At 42.3% G+C, this 17701-nt stretch overlaps 1 protein-coding gene across 1 annotated transcript in view; it reads left to right on the top strand.

Moving 5' to 3' along the window:
• The window catches only part of ippk (inositol-pentakisphosphate 2-kinase), a 76291-nt gene that overhangs the window by 32090 nt on the left and 26500 nt on the right, over positions 1 to 17701 (top strand). Inside the window, exons 5-8 of the mRNA XM_033037270.1 lie at positions 1974 to 2095; positions 4509 to 4598; positions 14161 to 14219; positions 15928 to 16000. Of these exons, the coding sequence (XP_032893161.1) occupies positions 1974 to 2095; positions 4509 to 4598; positions 14161 to 14219; positions 15928 to 16000 (344 nt within the window). The remainder of the gene's footprint in view (positions 1 to 1973; positions 2096 to 4508; positions 4599 to 14160; positions 14220 to 15927; positions 16001 to 17701) is intronic.

Below are 17701 nucleotides of genomic sequence, written 5' to 3'. Positions count from 1 at the left end.
CGCCCCATCCTCATCCCCCAACTTCCGCCTCTGACCAACACCTCCCTCCTCCAAGCTCCGTTGGCGGAGTGGCAGCAGCGGCCGCTAACAGCAAAGATCCTATAGTGTTATCAGGCCGGGCGGGGTGCGGGAGGAGATGGAGCCGCCGCTGCTGCTGTGCGGGGCCCATCATTCGCTCCGACCCTCTGACAAGCCACACTTAGCATCTTTCCCACGGTATATCTTTGCTATAAACCAAGTTGCCAAGCCGGGCAAAATGACTCGCCGTTTAGGTTGCCCGGCGGCACTTTGAGTGGTCAGTGGCACCCGGGCAACCGTTATTTGCGAGCCCTGCCCCAGATCCTGTTGTACTTCCCCTTTTCCCAACTTGATGCCATCAACTACCTACACACCAGAGGCAATTTAGTGTCCAATTAATCCAAAAATCAGCAGGATTTTAATTTAACATTCCCATATTACTGCTTTTGTACTTTTGAAGATTTCAGAAATTTAGCTGAAGATTTGCTCTCTCCAAAACTGCATTCTACATAACTTTGAACCTTTTTGTCCTATCATGAGCAGCAAAAAGAAAGTAGTTCTATATTGTTTTAAGTGTTCAGGAATGAGGGGTGAACCTATTGAAACGCAAGGCCCTGTCTTGAATTGAAAGTTATAGCTGAAATGCCTAAGAACTTCTCATGGTGTGTGGTGAATTGCTGGGATTCTCTAACCACAAGGATCATTAAAGAGGAAGTAGAATTTTGAATTTTGAAAGAAAATCAAAGGTAGACAAAAATGCTGGAGAAACTCAGCGGGTGAGGCAGCATCTATGGAGCAAAGGAAATAGGCAACCCGTCTGAAGAAGGGTTTTGACCCGAAACTTTGCCTATTTCCTTTGCTCCATAGATGCTGCCTCACCCGCTGAGTTTCTCCAGCATTTTTGTCTACCTTCGATTTTCCAGCATCTGCAGTTCCTTCTTAAACATAATGATGAACCAAACACAGTCAGTCAATGAGAAAAAATATGTACAAATCCAGAATCAACAAATTTACCCCCTGGGTAGGTCAAATTTACCCCCTGGGTAGGTGAAATTTACCCCCTGGGTAGGTGAAATTTACCCCCTGGGGGTAAATATACCCTAGGTTGGGAACCTTTGATGTAGATCATCAATATTATATTGAATTGCACAGGAGACTGTGGGACATAGGACACAGAAGGCTGTGCCTTCTAATCTTATTTCCATGTGCTTTTAGAGAGTCATAGTGTGATAGTGGAAACAGGCCCTTCAGCCCAACTTGCCCACACCGGCCAACATGTACCAACTACGCTAGTCCCATCTGCCTGTGTTTGGTCCATATCCCTCCAAACCTGTCCTATCCATGTACCTGTCTAACTGTTTCTTAAATGTTGGGTTAGTACCTGCCTCAAATACCTCCCCTGGCAGCTTGTTGAATACACCCATCACCCTTTGTGTGAAAAAGTTACCCCTCAGATTCCTATTAAATCTATTGCCCTTCACCTTAAACCGATGACCTCTGGTCTATGTCTGAGAAACAATAGCCAGAGAGTTTGTGGTGGAGTCATGATCATAGAGGGATATGGAATTGATGTCAAGTGGGAATGGTATAATTAAAATAAAAGTGCTGAAGGAACTGGGCGGGTCAGGCAGCATCTGCAGAGGGTAATGGACAGATGACTTTTTGAGTTGGGACCATTCCGAAGGATGGTTATAGATAGGCACGATCAGTATGGACATAATGGGCTGCAGAGCCTGTTTATCTGCTGTGCAATTACATGACACGTTCACTCATCGTATATACTTTGTTCAATGGAGAATCAACATTTCGGATTTCTAATATTAAGATTGCATTAATAATTACAAAATATTTATGTACCATATCAACGTTTAAATGAACACTGTCTATCTTGTATAATCTAATTATAATTTAATGTAATTTTGTAATTGAAAATGCATCTTAATCTTACTTTGCAGAATCACGTTGCAATAAAGTAATGGATGCTTTCAGTGGATATACATTATGCCTTCCGGATCTCACTAAATTCCAAACCTCCCCTCAATTGGAAAAACGACCGCCACTTTGTATAGAAATTAAGGTAATTGCTGTGGAGGAACACAGAATTATCTTCAGTGAGATGTTAATAAGTAATGCTGGTTAAAATGTTCGAAAATCTGTTTTTTTTCCATTCCTGCTAAGAAATTGTATTTTTGGGACATTGTTTCTGAATATTGATTCTTATATTTTTTGGTCCACATTTACCATATTTTTATTTTAATATACATTCAAGCAAAATGTGGCATTTGCCATTTATATCCAAGTTATTGCAATGTTTTGCATTTATATTAGCCAGACATCACAAAATTGCCTTCTCCAAAATACAATCTGTTTCACATTTACAGCTTGATGGTACTGTACTAAGCTGCTTCACCAATTACAAGGATTTTATTACCTCTCATACAAAACTGTACTTCGAAATGCACATTTTTACCCGACAAATAAAGTCTCATTAAAAGACTCATCACAATCCAGCAATCAAAAATAGGAAAAGAACGACCAGAACAATTCAATACTAAAAAGTACTATAAAAGATCAAACTAGAAAGGCAAACTGGAAAAGGCAATTTTGGATTTAGTGTGATACAGTGAACCGGACTTGATAAGGGAACTCAAAGTAAAGGAACCATTAGGAGGTAGCGACCACAACCTGATAGTTTTAATCTGCAATTTGAGAGGGAGAGGGTGAAATCGGATGTTTCAACATTGCAGCTGGGCAAAGGGAACTACTGAGGCATGAGGGAGGAGCTGGCCAAAGTTGACTGCAAAGGGACCCCAGCAGGGACGAAGGTGGAACAGCAATGGCAGGAATTTCTGGGAATAGAAACATAGAACATAGAACATATTTTAATTTTAATATACATTCAAGCAAAATGTGGCATTTGCCATTTATATCCAAGTTATTGCAATGTTTTGCATTTATACTACTAAAAGTTAAGTTTGAGCAACAATTTAAAAATTAGCATAAAAATTCCTATCAAGTGGTTAACAATTCATCAAACCACAACTGTGTACAATAGCCTATCCAGAAGTTTAATTCATGATCTAAGTGAAGCACTTTGATCGCCTGGACAGATGTAATTTGAGAAAGTGACTGCTGTCACTTTGTAGCATCTAGTGATGCTCAATACAGTAAACCCTTATTTTACCAGACTCCTTTATAACTGATTTCGGATATAGCAGACTGACCTGCTGATGCCGTCCCCGGCTCACATCGTCTCCCTGACTGTTTAGAACCCCGCCCGTGACTCGTTGTGCAAGTCCTTCTTTGTCCACCGCATGGTGTTGTGGCCCGTGGGGACGGTGCTTTGTTCAGGCCACCGACAGGACACACTTGATCACTGTGGCTCTCACTTGCTGCTTGCTGTCGACGATGGCTTTGTCTACTCCCCGCTCAACCATCGCTGCCACCTCCTACTCTCGTTTCTCTATCCACTCTGCCTCTTTCCCTCCCCCCCCCCCCCCCCCCCCCCCCCCACCCTTACCACTGACTCCCCCAGAGTCACCAACATACTGGAGATGACAGCAAGTGAGAGAGGATGGTGCCCTACAATGACCAAGCACGTTTTGTCGTTGGCAGCAGCCTGAATAAATCTCTGCTGGTTAGGGACTACAAATGTGAACAGCAACAAGAGCAGCATGAACTGGTGAATAAGGCATGCTTGTACAGATCTAGTTTTAAGCTGATATGACACAGTGCTGGAGTAACAGCAAACTGAATCAATCTGAAGAATGGTCCCGGCGTCACCTATCCATGATATCCAGTAATGCTGCCTGACCTGCTGAGTTACTCCAGCATTTTGTCTCTTTTGTATATTAACCATCATCTGCAGTTCTTTGTTTCAGCTACATACACTGATAATACCTACTCAGTTATAATGAACAATTGGCAACTGTCCATTCTTCCCCTTGTCCTCCGTTATAACATGGCTTTACTGTATATGCAGGCTTCGTTATTACACATATGAAATTTTAACAAGTAATCACTTGAGCTAGGCATTTATGGTAACTGATGGAGGTTAAAGATATTCCATATTTAGTTTATTATTGTCACTTGTACTGAAAAAGTACAATGAAAAGCTTTTTTGTGCTATCCAGTCAGAAAAAAAGCTACAAGAATACCATCAAGCCGGCCGCAGTACACATACAAAAAAGGGTACATCATTTAGTGCAAGATATAACAATCAAGCCAGATTAAAGATAGTTCAAAGGTCTCCAATTAGGTAATTGGGTGGTCACAGTTAGATATCTGATAACTTCACTACATCTTTCCTAAATACAGAATAGGGATTTTTTGTTTTTACATAGTGGTAATTTTTTTTCCTTGGTGCCATTTGTTAGTATTTTTATGATATTGATGATGTCTTGCTGCAAATGCATCCATTTAAAAAAATTAATAACAATGATACGGGTTGGTCTATTCTTGTAATTGTTTAGTTTTCATTTTATTTTCAGCCTAAATGTGGATTTATCCCTTTCTCAAGTCACATTACCAAGGAGATTAAACAGCATGCCTGTCGCTATTGCATGCATCAACACCTGAAGGTACTTGCAGATTTTTGATGTATTATATTTGAAAAATATAATTGGATTCATACTGAATAATGCCATATTTGTGTAGTGCGGTTTACAAGTTTAATATTGCATGTCTAGTTAAGTTTAAAATGATTTTATGGAGTACATTGTTGAAGTTAACTTTGCATATTTGTAATATCCTCCTTGGTCAAATTCCAGAAGTTCATTTCTATAACCCAATCCTGCTGACTGAAAACTGAGGCTCTGCCTACTTAATGCTGAGAAATTAGAAAAGTATTCAATATGATTGGCTACTCAACCAATCATGACATCAGAGTCAAATATTGATGTCAGAGTTATGGGTTCAATTGAAAATAACTCCAGATGCTGGAAGTCAAATAAACAAACCATTAACAACATTCAGCAGGTAAAGGGCCTTCAGTTTAATATGTTACTTTACTTTGTCATGGATGCTGCCTGACCTTTTGAGTGTTTCCAGGCTATTCTCTTTTAATTTCATTGCGTTCATTCTTGGGGCACTGGCATCAGTACAAGGAGAAAAAAGAAGTATTTCCCTTGGGACAAGCTACACTTAAATCACTGGTTTCCCAGCAGATGGAGCAGTTAAGGTCATAGAAAAGATGTGGGGAAATTTAGAAAGTTGAAGAGCACGGTGGCACAGAGGTAGAGTTGCTGCCTTAGTGCTTGCAGCGCCGGAGATCCGGGTTTGATCCTGACTACAGGTGCTGTCTGTACGGAGTTTGTACGTTCTCCCTGTGACCACGTGGGTTTTCTCCGAGATCTTCGGTTTCCTCCCACACTCAAGAGGTACAGGTTTGTAGGTTAATTGGCTTGGTATAAGTGTAAATTATCCCTAGAGTGTGTAGGAGAGTGTTAATGTGCGGGGATCATTGGTTGGCGCGGACTTGGTGGGCCGAAGGGCTTGTTTCAGCGCTGTATCTCTAAACTAAAAGAGGAAGGACAGTGCACAGCACCCATGTGATACTGAGAACCAGAGGAACTGGCAGCAAAGTGGGGGTGGGGAGTTGTGAACAGATATGAGTGCACTTGCAAATCAAAATGCAACATTGCAAAATGGTTTAAAGACAAAGGGAAGTATCTTTATTTGATATGCAGCATTTATAACAAGGTGGAAGGATTAGTCATGCATCACAGACACAAACAGGGCTGCCAGCTCTCAGGTTTTGAGCGTGAGAATCACGCGTTTGTCCAAATTCTCACACTGATCTGTCGTGAGAAATTCTGTGATCAACGAAAATTTCAAAACTCATCAAGTGCATGGTCCATGGGTGTTGGAGAGCCAGAGCTGAGAGAGGGATGTAAGCAAAAGCAGCGGCGGGGACAGATGCGGACGGGGGCCCGGGGCTGGCGAGTGTTTGCCGGGCTGGCGAGTCGCTCGCTGCAGCACCGGCCACGGAGCAGCCTCAGTGTAAGAGTCCCAGGCCGTCGGAGGCGTCGGAAACGTTGCGTTGCTGCCGTGAGAGTCTCTGTGCCAAATTCACCCTGGTGACCACCATGGATCAGGCAGCGTCTCTGGAGAGAAGGAATGGGTGACGTTTTTGGTCGTGACCCTTCTAAGAGTCTCTACTCAAAACCTTTAGAAGGGTCTCGACCCGAAACGTCACCCATTCCTTCTCTTCAGAGATGCTGCCTGTCCAGCTGAGTTGCTCCAGCATTTTGTGTCTCTCTTCGGTTTAAACCAGCATCTGCAGTTCCTTCTCACACAATGAGACCCAACAAGACGACTGCAGCTAGTACCAGGTAGTAGTCGGGTGGGGGAGAGACGGAGAGAGAGGGAATGTTAAAGAAATCGATATTCATACTTAATCGGGGAAATTAGTTGATACCTGTCTTTAAATTGATATTTTGTTCATCTTTAAATGGAAGTCTTGGATTCATGTATCGAGGGAACAAATAAGCAAAGGCAAGATGGTGAATATAAACTACAAATTAACTTCAGAAAATGAAACTAGTAGAGATGAACTTTGCCCTTCATTTTACAAAGAATAACCTTAGGGATTATGCAGTAAATGCCATTCAAATACTCTGCAACCTTGGGATAATATTGTTCATTTTCAAATCGATAGGTAAGTCTTGATTTGTTCAATGTTATAATTAGTTCAAATATACGGCGTGGAAACAGCCCTTCGGCCCCTCGAGTCCATGCCGACCATCGATCACCAATTGTTCTATGTTATCCCACTTTCTCATCCACTCCCTACACACTAGGGGGCAATTTACAGAGGGCCAATTAACCTACAAACCCGCACGTCTTTGGGATGTGGTCACAGGGAGAACGAGCAAACTCCACGCAGACAGCACCCGAGACCAGGATCAAACCCGGGTCTCCGGCGCTGTGAGGCATTAATTGTAATGCTAATACTTGGGCCTCTGCTGATATGCCAGGATGATTACCCAATATTACTGATTATTAATCCATTGTATTATTGATTATGTATGTTGCGCCCGTTGTCCTTTATCTGTACATTGTGAGCAGCTTGCTTGCATTTACCGGATAGCACGCAACGAAAGCTTTACGCTGTACCTCGCTAAAGGTGGCAATAGTAAACTAAATTAATCTATTTACATGTATCTGTGTTGCTTTAACCAGCCTGTTAAGGTGCAGCAACTGAGAATGTCATTGTTCTGATGTCGCTGCACGCGACAACTAAACACTCTTGTCTTCATTCTACACTTGAAATTACCACAATGACATTTAAACGACATTTGGACAGGTACACATGTAGGAAGGAATTAGAATTAGATTAATAATAATAATAATACATTTTATTTAATGGGCGCCTTTCAGACATCTCAAGGACACCTTACATAGTAATCGGAATAACATATAATCGGAATATAACATTAGAAATATAAGATTAGAATTAGATTCCTTTATTGTCATTCAGACCTTTCGGTCTGAACGAAATTATGTTGCCTGCAGTCATACACAGAACCAATAAAAACAAAACATACAATAAGCACAAATTAAACATCCACCACAGTGAGTTCACCAAGCACATCCTCACTGTGATGGAGGCAAAGTCTTAGTCTCCGTCTCTTCCCTCCTTGTTCTCCCTCTATTCGCTGAGGCGATCGATCCAGGCCGGAGATGCCGCCTTCCAGTCCAGCGGACCTCCGTGGTGATGTCGCCGCCGCCGAAAGCCGGAACGCCGTCTCCGCTCCAAGACGGCCCACCACAGCATCAGGAACTGCAGTTGCTGGATTAAACCGATGGACACAAAGTGCTGGAATAAATCAGCGGGTCAGGCAGCATCTCTGGAGGGAAGGAATGGGTGACGTTTCGGGTCGAGACCCTACTTCAGCCTTAAGGTCTGGGTAATTGGCTTGGTATAAGTGTAAATTGACCCTAGTGTGTGTAGGATAGTGTTAATGTGCGGGGATCGGTGGTCGGTGCGGACTCGGTGGGCCGAAGGGCCTGTTTCCGCGCTGTATCTCTAAACTGAACCCTGTCCGGCTAGCAGGGCTGTGTAGGGCTGAGTGCCAGGACACAGTGACATCTGGCTCTGATCGCCACAAAGCCAATCACGTATTGAGCAGCGCCATAGGTCAATGGGCCTCTGGTGCTTGGAGTCGGTCCACAGACACGGAGAGGAAATTGGCTGTTACTTCGGCTTTTTGCGTCTATCAGTGACTTGGAGAGTGGGCTGGACAACGACTGACGCAGCTGGTCATGGCTCCCCTGATCTACGCTATTCCCACGCACTTATGGGCCTGTCCCACTGAGGTGACTCTTTAGGCGACTGTCAGGAACTAGTTGACTAGCATTCACCTACGACACCTCGTGACAACCTTCGACAGCAAAAATGGTTGCCACTATCGCTGTTGTCACCCAAAAGATCGCCTCAGAGGGACCGGCCCTTCAGGCTGCGGCTCGGTGCATCCTGGAGGACAACCAGTGGCTACTGGAAGTAGGTACCAAGCACTGGGTAGAAACGGTGGAAGATAGTGGCCTTCAAATGGGGGTGGTTGAAGAAAGCTTCCTGCTTGCCTAGATTTTCACTTACTGTAACTGCAGGAAAAATGTTCCCGATGTTGGGGGAGTTCAGAACCAGGGGTCTCAGATTAAGAATAAAGGGTAGGCCAGTTAGGACTGAGATGAGGACAAACTTTCTTCACCCAAAGAGTTGTGAATCTGTGGAATTCTCTGCCACAGAAGGCAGTGCAGGCCAATTCACTGGATGTTTTCAAGTGAGTTACATTTAGCTCTTGTGGCTCGCGAAATCATGGGATATGGGGGAAAAACAGGAAAGAGGTACTGATTTTAGATGAACAGCCATGATTATGTTGAATGGCAGTGCTGGCTCGAAGGGTCGAATGGCCTATTCCTGCACCTATTTTCTATGTTTCTATGCTTGAGTATATGGCAAGTTACCTCTTGAAAATACTTCAAACAACAAACATTGAAATCATGCTTCTGCAATGCACTAAAACATTATTTTAATACATCAAATTTCAAAATGTCCCTACCATGGGAGGGGGGACACCACCCTCCCACCACTCGGTTGCTCCACTCCCTCACCAGATACCCAAGGTGAGTGACCCCACTTTCAAAAACGCTCCGCGGCCCCTGGTTCAGACAGAACACTGCCAGATGTGAGTGGGGAACTGAGGCCAGTTGTCTGTGATGGCTGGATCCCAATGCTCAGCGCTTTGTGTTTCGGAGTTGGCTAATGTGATTGATTTGTAATTAGCCTGATTTGTAATTAGTTGACAAAACCTTAATTTATTAATCGGGAATGTCCAGGGGTATGGGATAAGTGTAATATTAAATGACATGCAAGGTGGCAGGCTGTCGTCACAACATACAGCCCTGATAACCCATTATTTCCTTCAGTTAAATATTTGGAAGGTAGCACTATTGTCATTTGCCACTCAACTATTATGTTTGTTTACCTCACTGACTATCTCTAAACCCCCCCCCCCCACACACCTAAATTCCTTTGACAGGTTGAATAGAAATGTCCCCAATCTCGTTGTTTATTAATTGAACACGTAGATGAACATCCTCAAGAAGTGTAAACAAATGGAAACTGATTCAGATGCGATGTTTAAGAGCTTGTTCAAAGAAGGGGCATATTTTAAAGGAGTAACAGAGCTACTTGCATGGGAATGTGTGATGAGGTTATTATTTGTCTTTAGTTTTAGCTTGAACCAGGACATCTGAAGATTCAAAGTTTACTATAGTAATTGTGGTGATACTGACTCCAACCAACCACGTAATGAATATCATCCATTCCGGAGGTTTTATTTTTCTGATGCCATTTAAACTCGGATTTCAATCACTTCAATGTAAAAGTAATTGGGAATGGGGTGCATTAGAACAAAAAATTGCCCTCAGTACGTATTAACTGTAATATAATAATGTATGCATGTTGGTAGGTGCAATCAAAACAAAGATCTGTTTTATCATTGTTGTGATATGAATACCACACAACATATTATGTACTCTCAAGATCACATTTAATAGAATAATATTGCTTAAATATATAGCTGTTGGATTTTGTATTTCGGAAAAGTCCCAGCTGAGAGGAAGACAGCAAAATACTGAAAATATTGGGGATGAAAATGACTTCAGGACAGTTTGTTAGGAAAATGAAGGAAATGGTAACAGAATACTTATACAACTTAGTGAGTATAATTTTATGGATGAGAAATTGTGTTCAACCAATTGATGACTTCTTTGACAAAGTAACTAGCATATAAGGAAGCCAATGGATGTAGCAAATTTTGTTTTTACAAAATTTGGTCCTTGAAGTGCCCCATAAGATTACCGCATTAGATAAGCACCTGTGGACTTGAACGTAATAGGTTCAGTCCAGGGGGTCAGATATGGGGCTTTATGTGTGGGCCAGATATATTGTCAGTGCAGAGGGGCTAGGAGCAAGACCAAGTGTGCATCCAGAGTCAAGGTCTGGAATAGAACTAGGTGTGCAGTCAAAGCTGGGACAATGGGATGTTGAGCACTGGGAACCTAAGCAGGTGAGCAGCTATGATCAGGGTAGAATAGGGGGCCAGGTGTAAGGCTGGGGTCAGGGTCAGGAATGAGAGAAGGTATGCAACTGGAGTCAGTGTCAGGAGTAGTAACAGGTGTGCAGTGAGACCCAGGTTGGTCAACATAGGCCAAGTGTTTGAATATAATCTGATTTCCATACATTAATATACTAAGATCATTCATGTGCTGCACCTGTTGATCAGAGCCTGGCTCTACTGTGGAATGTAATTAGGAATGTAATTTAGCCTAACCTTATTCATAACTAATCCAATTTAAAGCATATATATTGCATTCAAGTGTAAGTTAAAAGACTCGCTACAGTATTCAAGAGAGTTTATTGTCATGTGCCCCTGATTGGACAATGAAATTCTTTGCTTCAGCACAACAGAGCATAGTAGGCATGACTACAGAACAGATCAGCGGATCCATAGACCATTATGCACCAGATTGCACAATTTCAAGCTGAAAACTGCAAAAGCTCTGTACAATGGGAGGAGGAGACACCTGTGTTACTCTCTGACGGTGTTACTCTCCTGAGCCCTGTCATTTACAGTGTTCCACTCAGTGTTACACCCAGTGTTACACCCCTTGGGCCCTGTCATTTACAGTGGGCCCTGTCATTTATAATGTCACTTTAAATGTTTCTTCTCCATATACCTGTACGTGTCCAAATGTCTTTTAAATGTTGTTATCGTACCTACCTTAAGTACCTCCTCTGGCAGCTCGTTCCAAATATCACTGAGTGAAAATGTTGCCTTTCACGCTCTTATTAAATCGTTATCTTCTCACCCCCCTCTCACACCGTCACCCCCCACCTCGGTGGCTACGCTCCCTCGGGCTTGGTCTCTCGCAATTTCTCACTCCCAACTCACCCAATGTTGGCAGCCCTGCCAATGGCCCAACCTGGCAATGACAACCAAGATGCCCCCACCTAAGCTAGTTCCATGTGCTTGCATTTGGCCCTTTCCACTCTAACCCTTTTCTATCCGTGTACTTGCCCAAATATCTTTTCAATGTTGCTATTGTACTTTCCTCAAGTACTTCCTCTTGCACGGATCAAAGTGAGTGAGATATGATGGGTAGCGTAAACATACTTTAGAGAAATGTAAATCAAGCTTATTAGCGTTCTATTAAAGGTGCAATGTAGGGTGGATAAATGGAAGCAGTCAGTGTAAGCGTAGTTAGTGTAAAGTTCTTGCACAAGGGTCGGACCTTTAGCCTTGGGGATAATATTTTCCCTTTTTGCTGTCAGCTCTTGCTGACCATTTTTATATTTCTTGTTAGTTTTTTCTAATGTATTTTCTTCCATTTTATTAATTACTGCTACTTGTTTTGGAAATTCTCTCTTCTGTCACCAATCTTCACTTTTTTTCCATTAGTTGATATTTTTAGGTTCTCCACAGGCACAAGTTTCACATTCGGGTTTTTCCCTGGAGGATCATCTGTTTCAACACACATGACCATATCTAAATTGCCTGTTCCCCAGTTAGTTTCACAATATGTTATTCAATGTTGATGTCCCAATAAAAGATGAACTTTCCCTTGAGCCTACATGTGGTAATCTTCTATTTGAAGATTAATTTGTACATGAATTAGACATGATTATTGCAACAACTTCCATTCAATCCCCATCGTTTCTTGATTTGTACTTCATTCCACAGCATGGCTGCTATTATAAAGTTGAGGTTACTTTCACCAGTGATTTCTACTGTTGCTATTTCTTACGTCCACCCAAACTTTATATCTTGACCTGCTGGTCAAAGTAAGTTCTGCTCTAATCTTGTCCTTCATTAACATAGCTACTCTGCCTCATTCTCTTCTGTGCCATCCCTTCTGTCAGTGTCAGGATTGATCACCTTAACTCAGCTCCTGTAATGGGTGTCACAGAAGTGCTAGATTAGTAGTAAAAGAGTGTTGAATTGTGTTCCCTTCTCTGTTTTTAATTCTTGCCACACTCTTAACTAGAGAATAGAACCATAAGTCCCCTTTGTCATAATCTGGATATCATTACCCATTTCGCCAAAACCACTTTGCCCTTTCCATTTAATGTTGTAATTTTTCCTTGCCTGGACTTGACCTATCAAGCCCACCTCTTTTCAACCTTTCCTACTAATGTAGTTTTAAGATCTATTTATGGTGATAGTTATAGTGATAGTTATTTGATTTGGCAGGAGACTGGTGAAACCTAATCGGTCATAATCTCCTTGATGGGCTGAGTTGACTTGAGGTGTGCTCATTCAAATTTTGATTTTGTTCAAAACTTAATGTGAAACTTGACAAAGGAAGTCAAACATCTTATTTTCTGGAAATGTTGTAATTCTAAAAAGTGGGAAATATTGCGCAATTTGAAATGAAGGCGGTTGGGAAATGTTTGTTCAATGAAGGCGGTTGGGAAATGTTTGAACAAAGTTGCTGGAACCACAGTAAACTGATCAGGCAGCAATCAAACCTGTTTGTATCATCTACTGACAGATTCTGAAAGGGGTAACTGCAGAGATTGTGGAGGTATTAGCAAGAGTCTGGAATGGGTCCTGAGGACTGGCAAATCGCAATGTAACTCTATTGTTTAAATAGGGAGCAAGGCAAAGGGGGGGGGGGGGGGGTAGGGTAGTGTTGAGGAAGCAAGGAATCTGCAGAAGGATTTGGACAGGTTGGGATAGTGGGCAAACGACTGGGAAATGGAACACAGAAAACAGTGTATCAAATTATGGGCATGCATTTGGTAGAAGGAATAAAGGTGTAGACTACTCTCTAAGTGGGGAGAAGATTCAGAAAGGGGAGATGCAAAGGGACTTGGGAATCCTGCACCAGCACTCCCAAAAGGTTAATTTGCAGGTTTAGTTAGTGGTAAGGAAAAGAAATGCAATGATGGCATTCATTTTGAGGGTTCCAGAATATAAAAGCAAGGCTGTGATGCTGAGACTTTTATCAGGCGCAGTAGATGCGATGTGCTGAATGGTCAAATTCTGTTCCTATATATTATGGTCTCATGGCATGTTCTTTGAGGTAGCTTTGTGTATTTAATGGAATATTCTGCCATTAAAAAAAAAAAAGTGAATCTAATTGTTTAATATGGCCAGATAAATAAAAGTACAAAAATACAGCATGGCCCTGTAGTCCTGTACGTCCCCCACTTTCTTCCTTTATCTGAAATAACAAACCAAAGATGCTGGATATCTGAAATAAAACAATGCTGGGAAAACTCAACAGATCAAGCAGCATCTGTGGAAAAATAATTAATGTTTTGGATTGAAGATTTTTCATCAAAACTGAGAAAGAAAGTAGGTTTGTTTTTTTTAGTTCTTCAACTTCAGAGAACTATTGTGTTTGTATCGGGTCTATATTTTTGCTGCTGGTTCTCCCTTATTTTCCTGCCATTGGGCAAATCCCCCGAGACCTCATTATGCTACATGTTACGCAAAGGAGTTTAGCTACACATTTAATGGTTACATCATTCAGCCCATTAGACATGTCTATTGGGCTTCCTGTGTTCTTTGTTACCAAGACTATCTTGCGTTCTTTATTTTAGATTCTAACCATATTTCTTTTTTAAAGGTGGCTAATGGAAAATGGAAGAGGATGAGCAAATACTGCCCTCTTGACCTTTTTTCTGGGTAAGATGCAAGTTAAGATATTCTCTATAATTAGTTGCATCCTTTTAGATAAACAGAAAAAAAACGAAGGAAAATCTTGGTCATTTTGTGATTTGCTGAGAGGGATTGGAGAGCAGTATTGTTTCAACTTCAAAGGGCTTAAAATGTTTCTAAGAATTTGCCAGGATCTGCAAGTGCAACGGTGAAACTAGTCTCATTTGTATTAGTTGTATATAATTTCTCCTGACATATGAAGCCATTAGGTCCATCAACACTATGCTGAGTCTTGGAATATTTCGATCAACTTAATTTCCTTACTTCTGGTCACACGTTTACTTTTACATGGCAATCAACTATTCTTTCACCTTCCACTTCCTACCTTCCCAATATTTATGCCACCCACCTACATTGGTAATTTTAAAGTAGCCAATAACCTACCAGCAGATCCTTGAGATGTGGGAGAAAATCAGAGGAAAAGATAGAAATCCATACAGTCACAAGGAGAATGTGAAATCTACACATGGTTGGAATTGAACCCAGGTCATTGGGGCTGTACATCAACTGTACTAACTGCTGCATCACGGTCACCCATGCAAGTAAGATGCTTATATTAATTAGTTGAGAGATACAGCGCAGAAGCAGGCCCTTCGCCCCAACGAGTCTGGACCGACCAGTGATTCCTCATACACTAATAGTATCCAACACACAAGGAACAATTTACAATTATACCAAGCCAATTAGCCTACAAACCTGTGGTCTTTGGAGTGGGAGAAAACCGAGGATCCCTGAGAAAACCCACGCCCATGGAGCAAAAGTACAAATTCAGTACAGACAAGCACCTGTAGTCAGGATCGAACCCGGGTCTCTGGCGCGGTAAGGCAGTAACTACCGTTATGCCACCTTATCACCCTGATGAGGGGAAATATATTGATGAGCTTCAGATCCGTAGATTCATGATCTGATTAAATGCTGGACCAAGATTAAAGAACTGATCCGTTTGTGTTTTAACAAGCTGGATTGGCAGTTAGCAGTTGAAGTAGTTTAGTGACACATTTGGGAGGCTGTGCCTGTCAGTTTGTTCTGTTCCAGAATCTGCAGTGATGAGCATCAACTTGCTGAGTCAATGATAAATTGCTTTGGTTTAATATTGAAGATTTTTTAAAATTGTTAAATTAAAAAAAATAATGTCTTTGAATGCATGCAATCAAATATGTCTGAATGTCATGGTCATTTTTAAAACAATTAAAATATAAACTTCAGCAGCGATCAGAAGCTGTAAAAGGCATTTGTGAAGCGGGGCCTCTTGAATATGCCATCAGAGATCGTAGCTGTGCAGATTATGCTGCCTGGCTTTCTTGCAGAAACCCACCATGTGAGGTGTGGGTGTGATCAGACTGCAGATGGTGATTCTGGATAGAATGTTAGAATAAAGGTATTATGTACCTGTGTTCCACATAGGCAATGTGAAAGAAATGGAGTGGTTTACGAGCAAGTGACGTGCTCGTGGGCAACAGAGGATCTGCCCCAGTGCAACGGGAACATGTATAATCTAGTTCCAAAGAAATGACTTGTTATATATGGTCAAAGCATGCTGGCCACGTCATGTTGAATTAAAATTATACTTCAGTTTTGTTGGATGTATTTGGTTGTTTAAGGAATCTTCAGTGACATAAAGTTGTTTTTGTAGAAGGGTAAATTGCTATTTATAATATGTACATTAATTTTACAGGAATAAACAGCGTATGTACATAGCTTTAAAAAGTTTGCTGCAGGAGCCTCAGAACAATTTGAAGATTTTTAAGGTAAGACAACCTACTTGCCTTAAAATATATTGAAGACCTACAACTGAAATATTACCTCTTAAAGATTAACCCAACATATGTAAGTTTATAAGATTTATATTTTGATTAAAGGTCCCAGGTTAGCTAAACAGTTGAGAAATAATAAGAATTTTGTTGATAAATGACAATTACAAACACATGGTTTATTGGCGTTGGTGAAGGAGTTTGGTATCTGTGCCTGTATCTCACCGGTTCACCTGTATCTCCTCCAACCTCATCTATTACATCCGCTGCTCTAGATGTCAGCTGATCTACATCGGTGAGACTAAGCGGAGGCTGGGCGATCGTTTCGCCGAACACCTCCGCTCGGTCCGCAAGAACCTACCTGACCTCCCGGTGGCTCAGCGCTTCAACTCCCCCTCCCATTTCCCGTCCGACCTCTCTGTCCTGGGTCTCCTCCATGGCCAGAGCGAGCAACACCGGAAATTGGAGGAACAGCACCTCATATTCCGCTTGGGGAGTCTGCATCCTGCGGGCATGAACATTGAATTCTCCCAATTTTGTTAGCCCTTGCTGTCTCCTCCCCTTCCTCAGCTCTTGGGCTGTCTCCTCCCATCCCTCAGCCCTCGGGCTCCTCCTCCTCCTTTTTCCTTTCTTCTCCCCGCCACCCCCCATCAGTCTGAAGAAGGGTTTTGGCCCGAAACGTTGCCTATTTCCTTCGCTCCATAGATGCTGCTGCACCCGCTGAGTTTCTCCAACATTTTTGTGAGCCTGCAATGACAGTTACATTCTTAACAGCTCAGACATTGCAGGTGGCAGTTTATTTGCAGCTGCCGACTTGTGAAGATCAAGGTAAAAGCCTAATAGAAACATAGAAACATAGAAAGTAGGTGCGAGAGTAGACCACCAGGTCCGTCGAGCCCGCACCGCCATTCGCTCATGGCTGAACACTAAACAGACACACTTACCCACAAACAGTAGACACAAGACACAGAACACAAGACACTACCCTCCCCTTTATACCGCTATCACCCCTCTCCACCCCAAGAACCTCGTGATCTCCTGGGGGAGGCAAAAAACCGGATAAAAACCCAGGTCCAATTCGGGAAAAAAATCCGGGAAATTCCTCTCCGACCCCAATCCAGGCGATCGACACTTGTCCAGGAGATCACTCAGGTCTTACTATACTAACCATACCTAGGTCCATATCCCTGCCCTCTCCCCGTAGCCCCTTATCCCCTTGGCAGCTAAAAAACCATCTATTTTAGTCTTAAATATATTTAAAGTTTCTGCTTCCACTGCTCCCTGGGGCAGTGAATTCCATAAATTAACCACCCTCTGGGTGAAGAAGTTCTTCCTCATCTCAGTTTTAAAAGAGCCCCCCCTTATTCTGCAACTATGTCCTCTAGTTCTAGTTTCCCCGATCATTGGGAACATCCTCGGTGCATCCACCCGATCAAGGCCCCTCACGATCTTATATGTTTCAATGAGATCGCCTCTCATTCTTCTAAACTCCAAAGAGTAGAGTTCCAGCCTACTTAACCTTTCCTCATATGTCAATCCCCTCATTGCAGGAATTAATCTTGTAAACCTTCGCTGCACTGCCTCCAGGGCTAGTACATCCTTTCTTAAGTATGGACCCCAGAACTGTACACAGTATTCCAAATGTGGTCTCACTAATACTGTGTACAGCTGCAGCAAGACCTCCGTGTTTTTATACTC

This window comes from Amblyraja radiata, chromosome 18 (assembly GCF_010909765.2).
Source record: "Amblyraja radiata isolate CabotCenter1 chromosome 18, sAmbRad1.1.pri, whole genome shotgun sequence".
Lineage (NCBI taxonomy): Eukaryota > Metazoa > Chordata > Chondrichthyes > Rajiformes > Rajidae > Amblyraja > Amblyraja radiata.
Note: the sequence above shows the minus strand (reverse complement) of the source record. Positions and strands in the feature narration are given on the sequence as shown.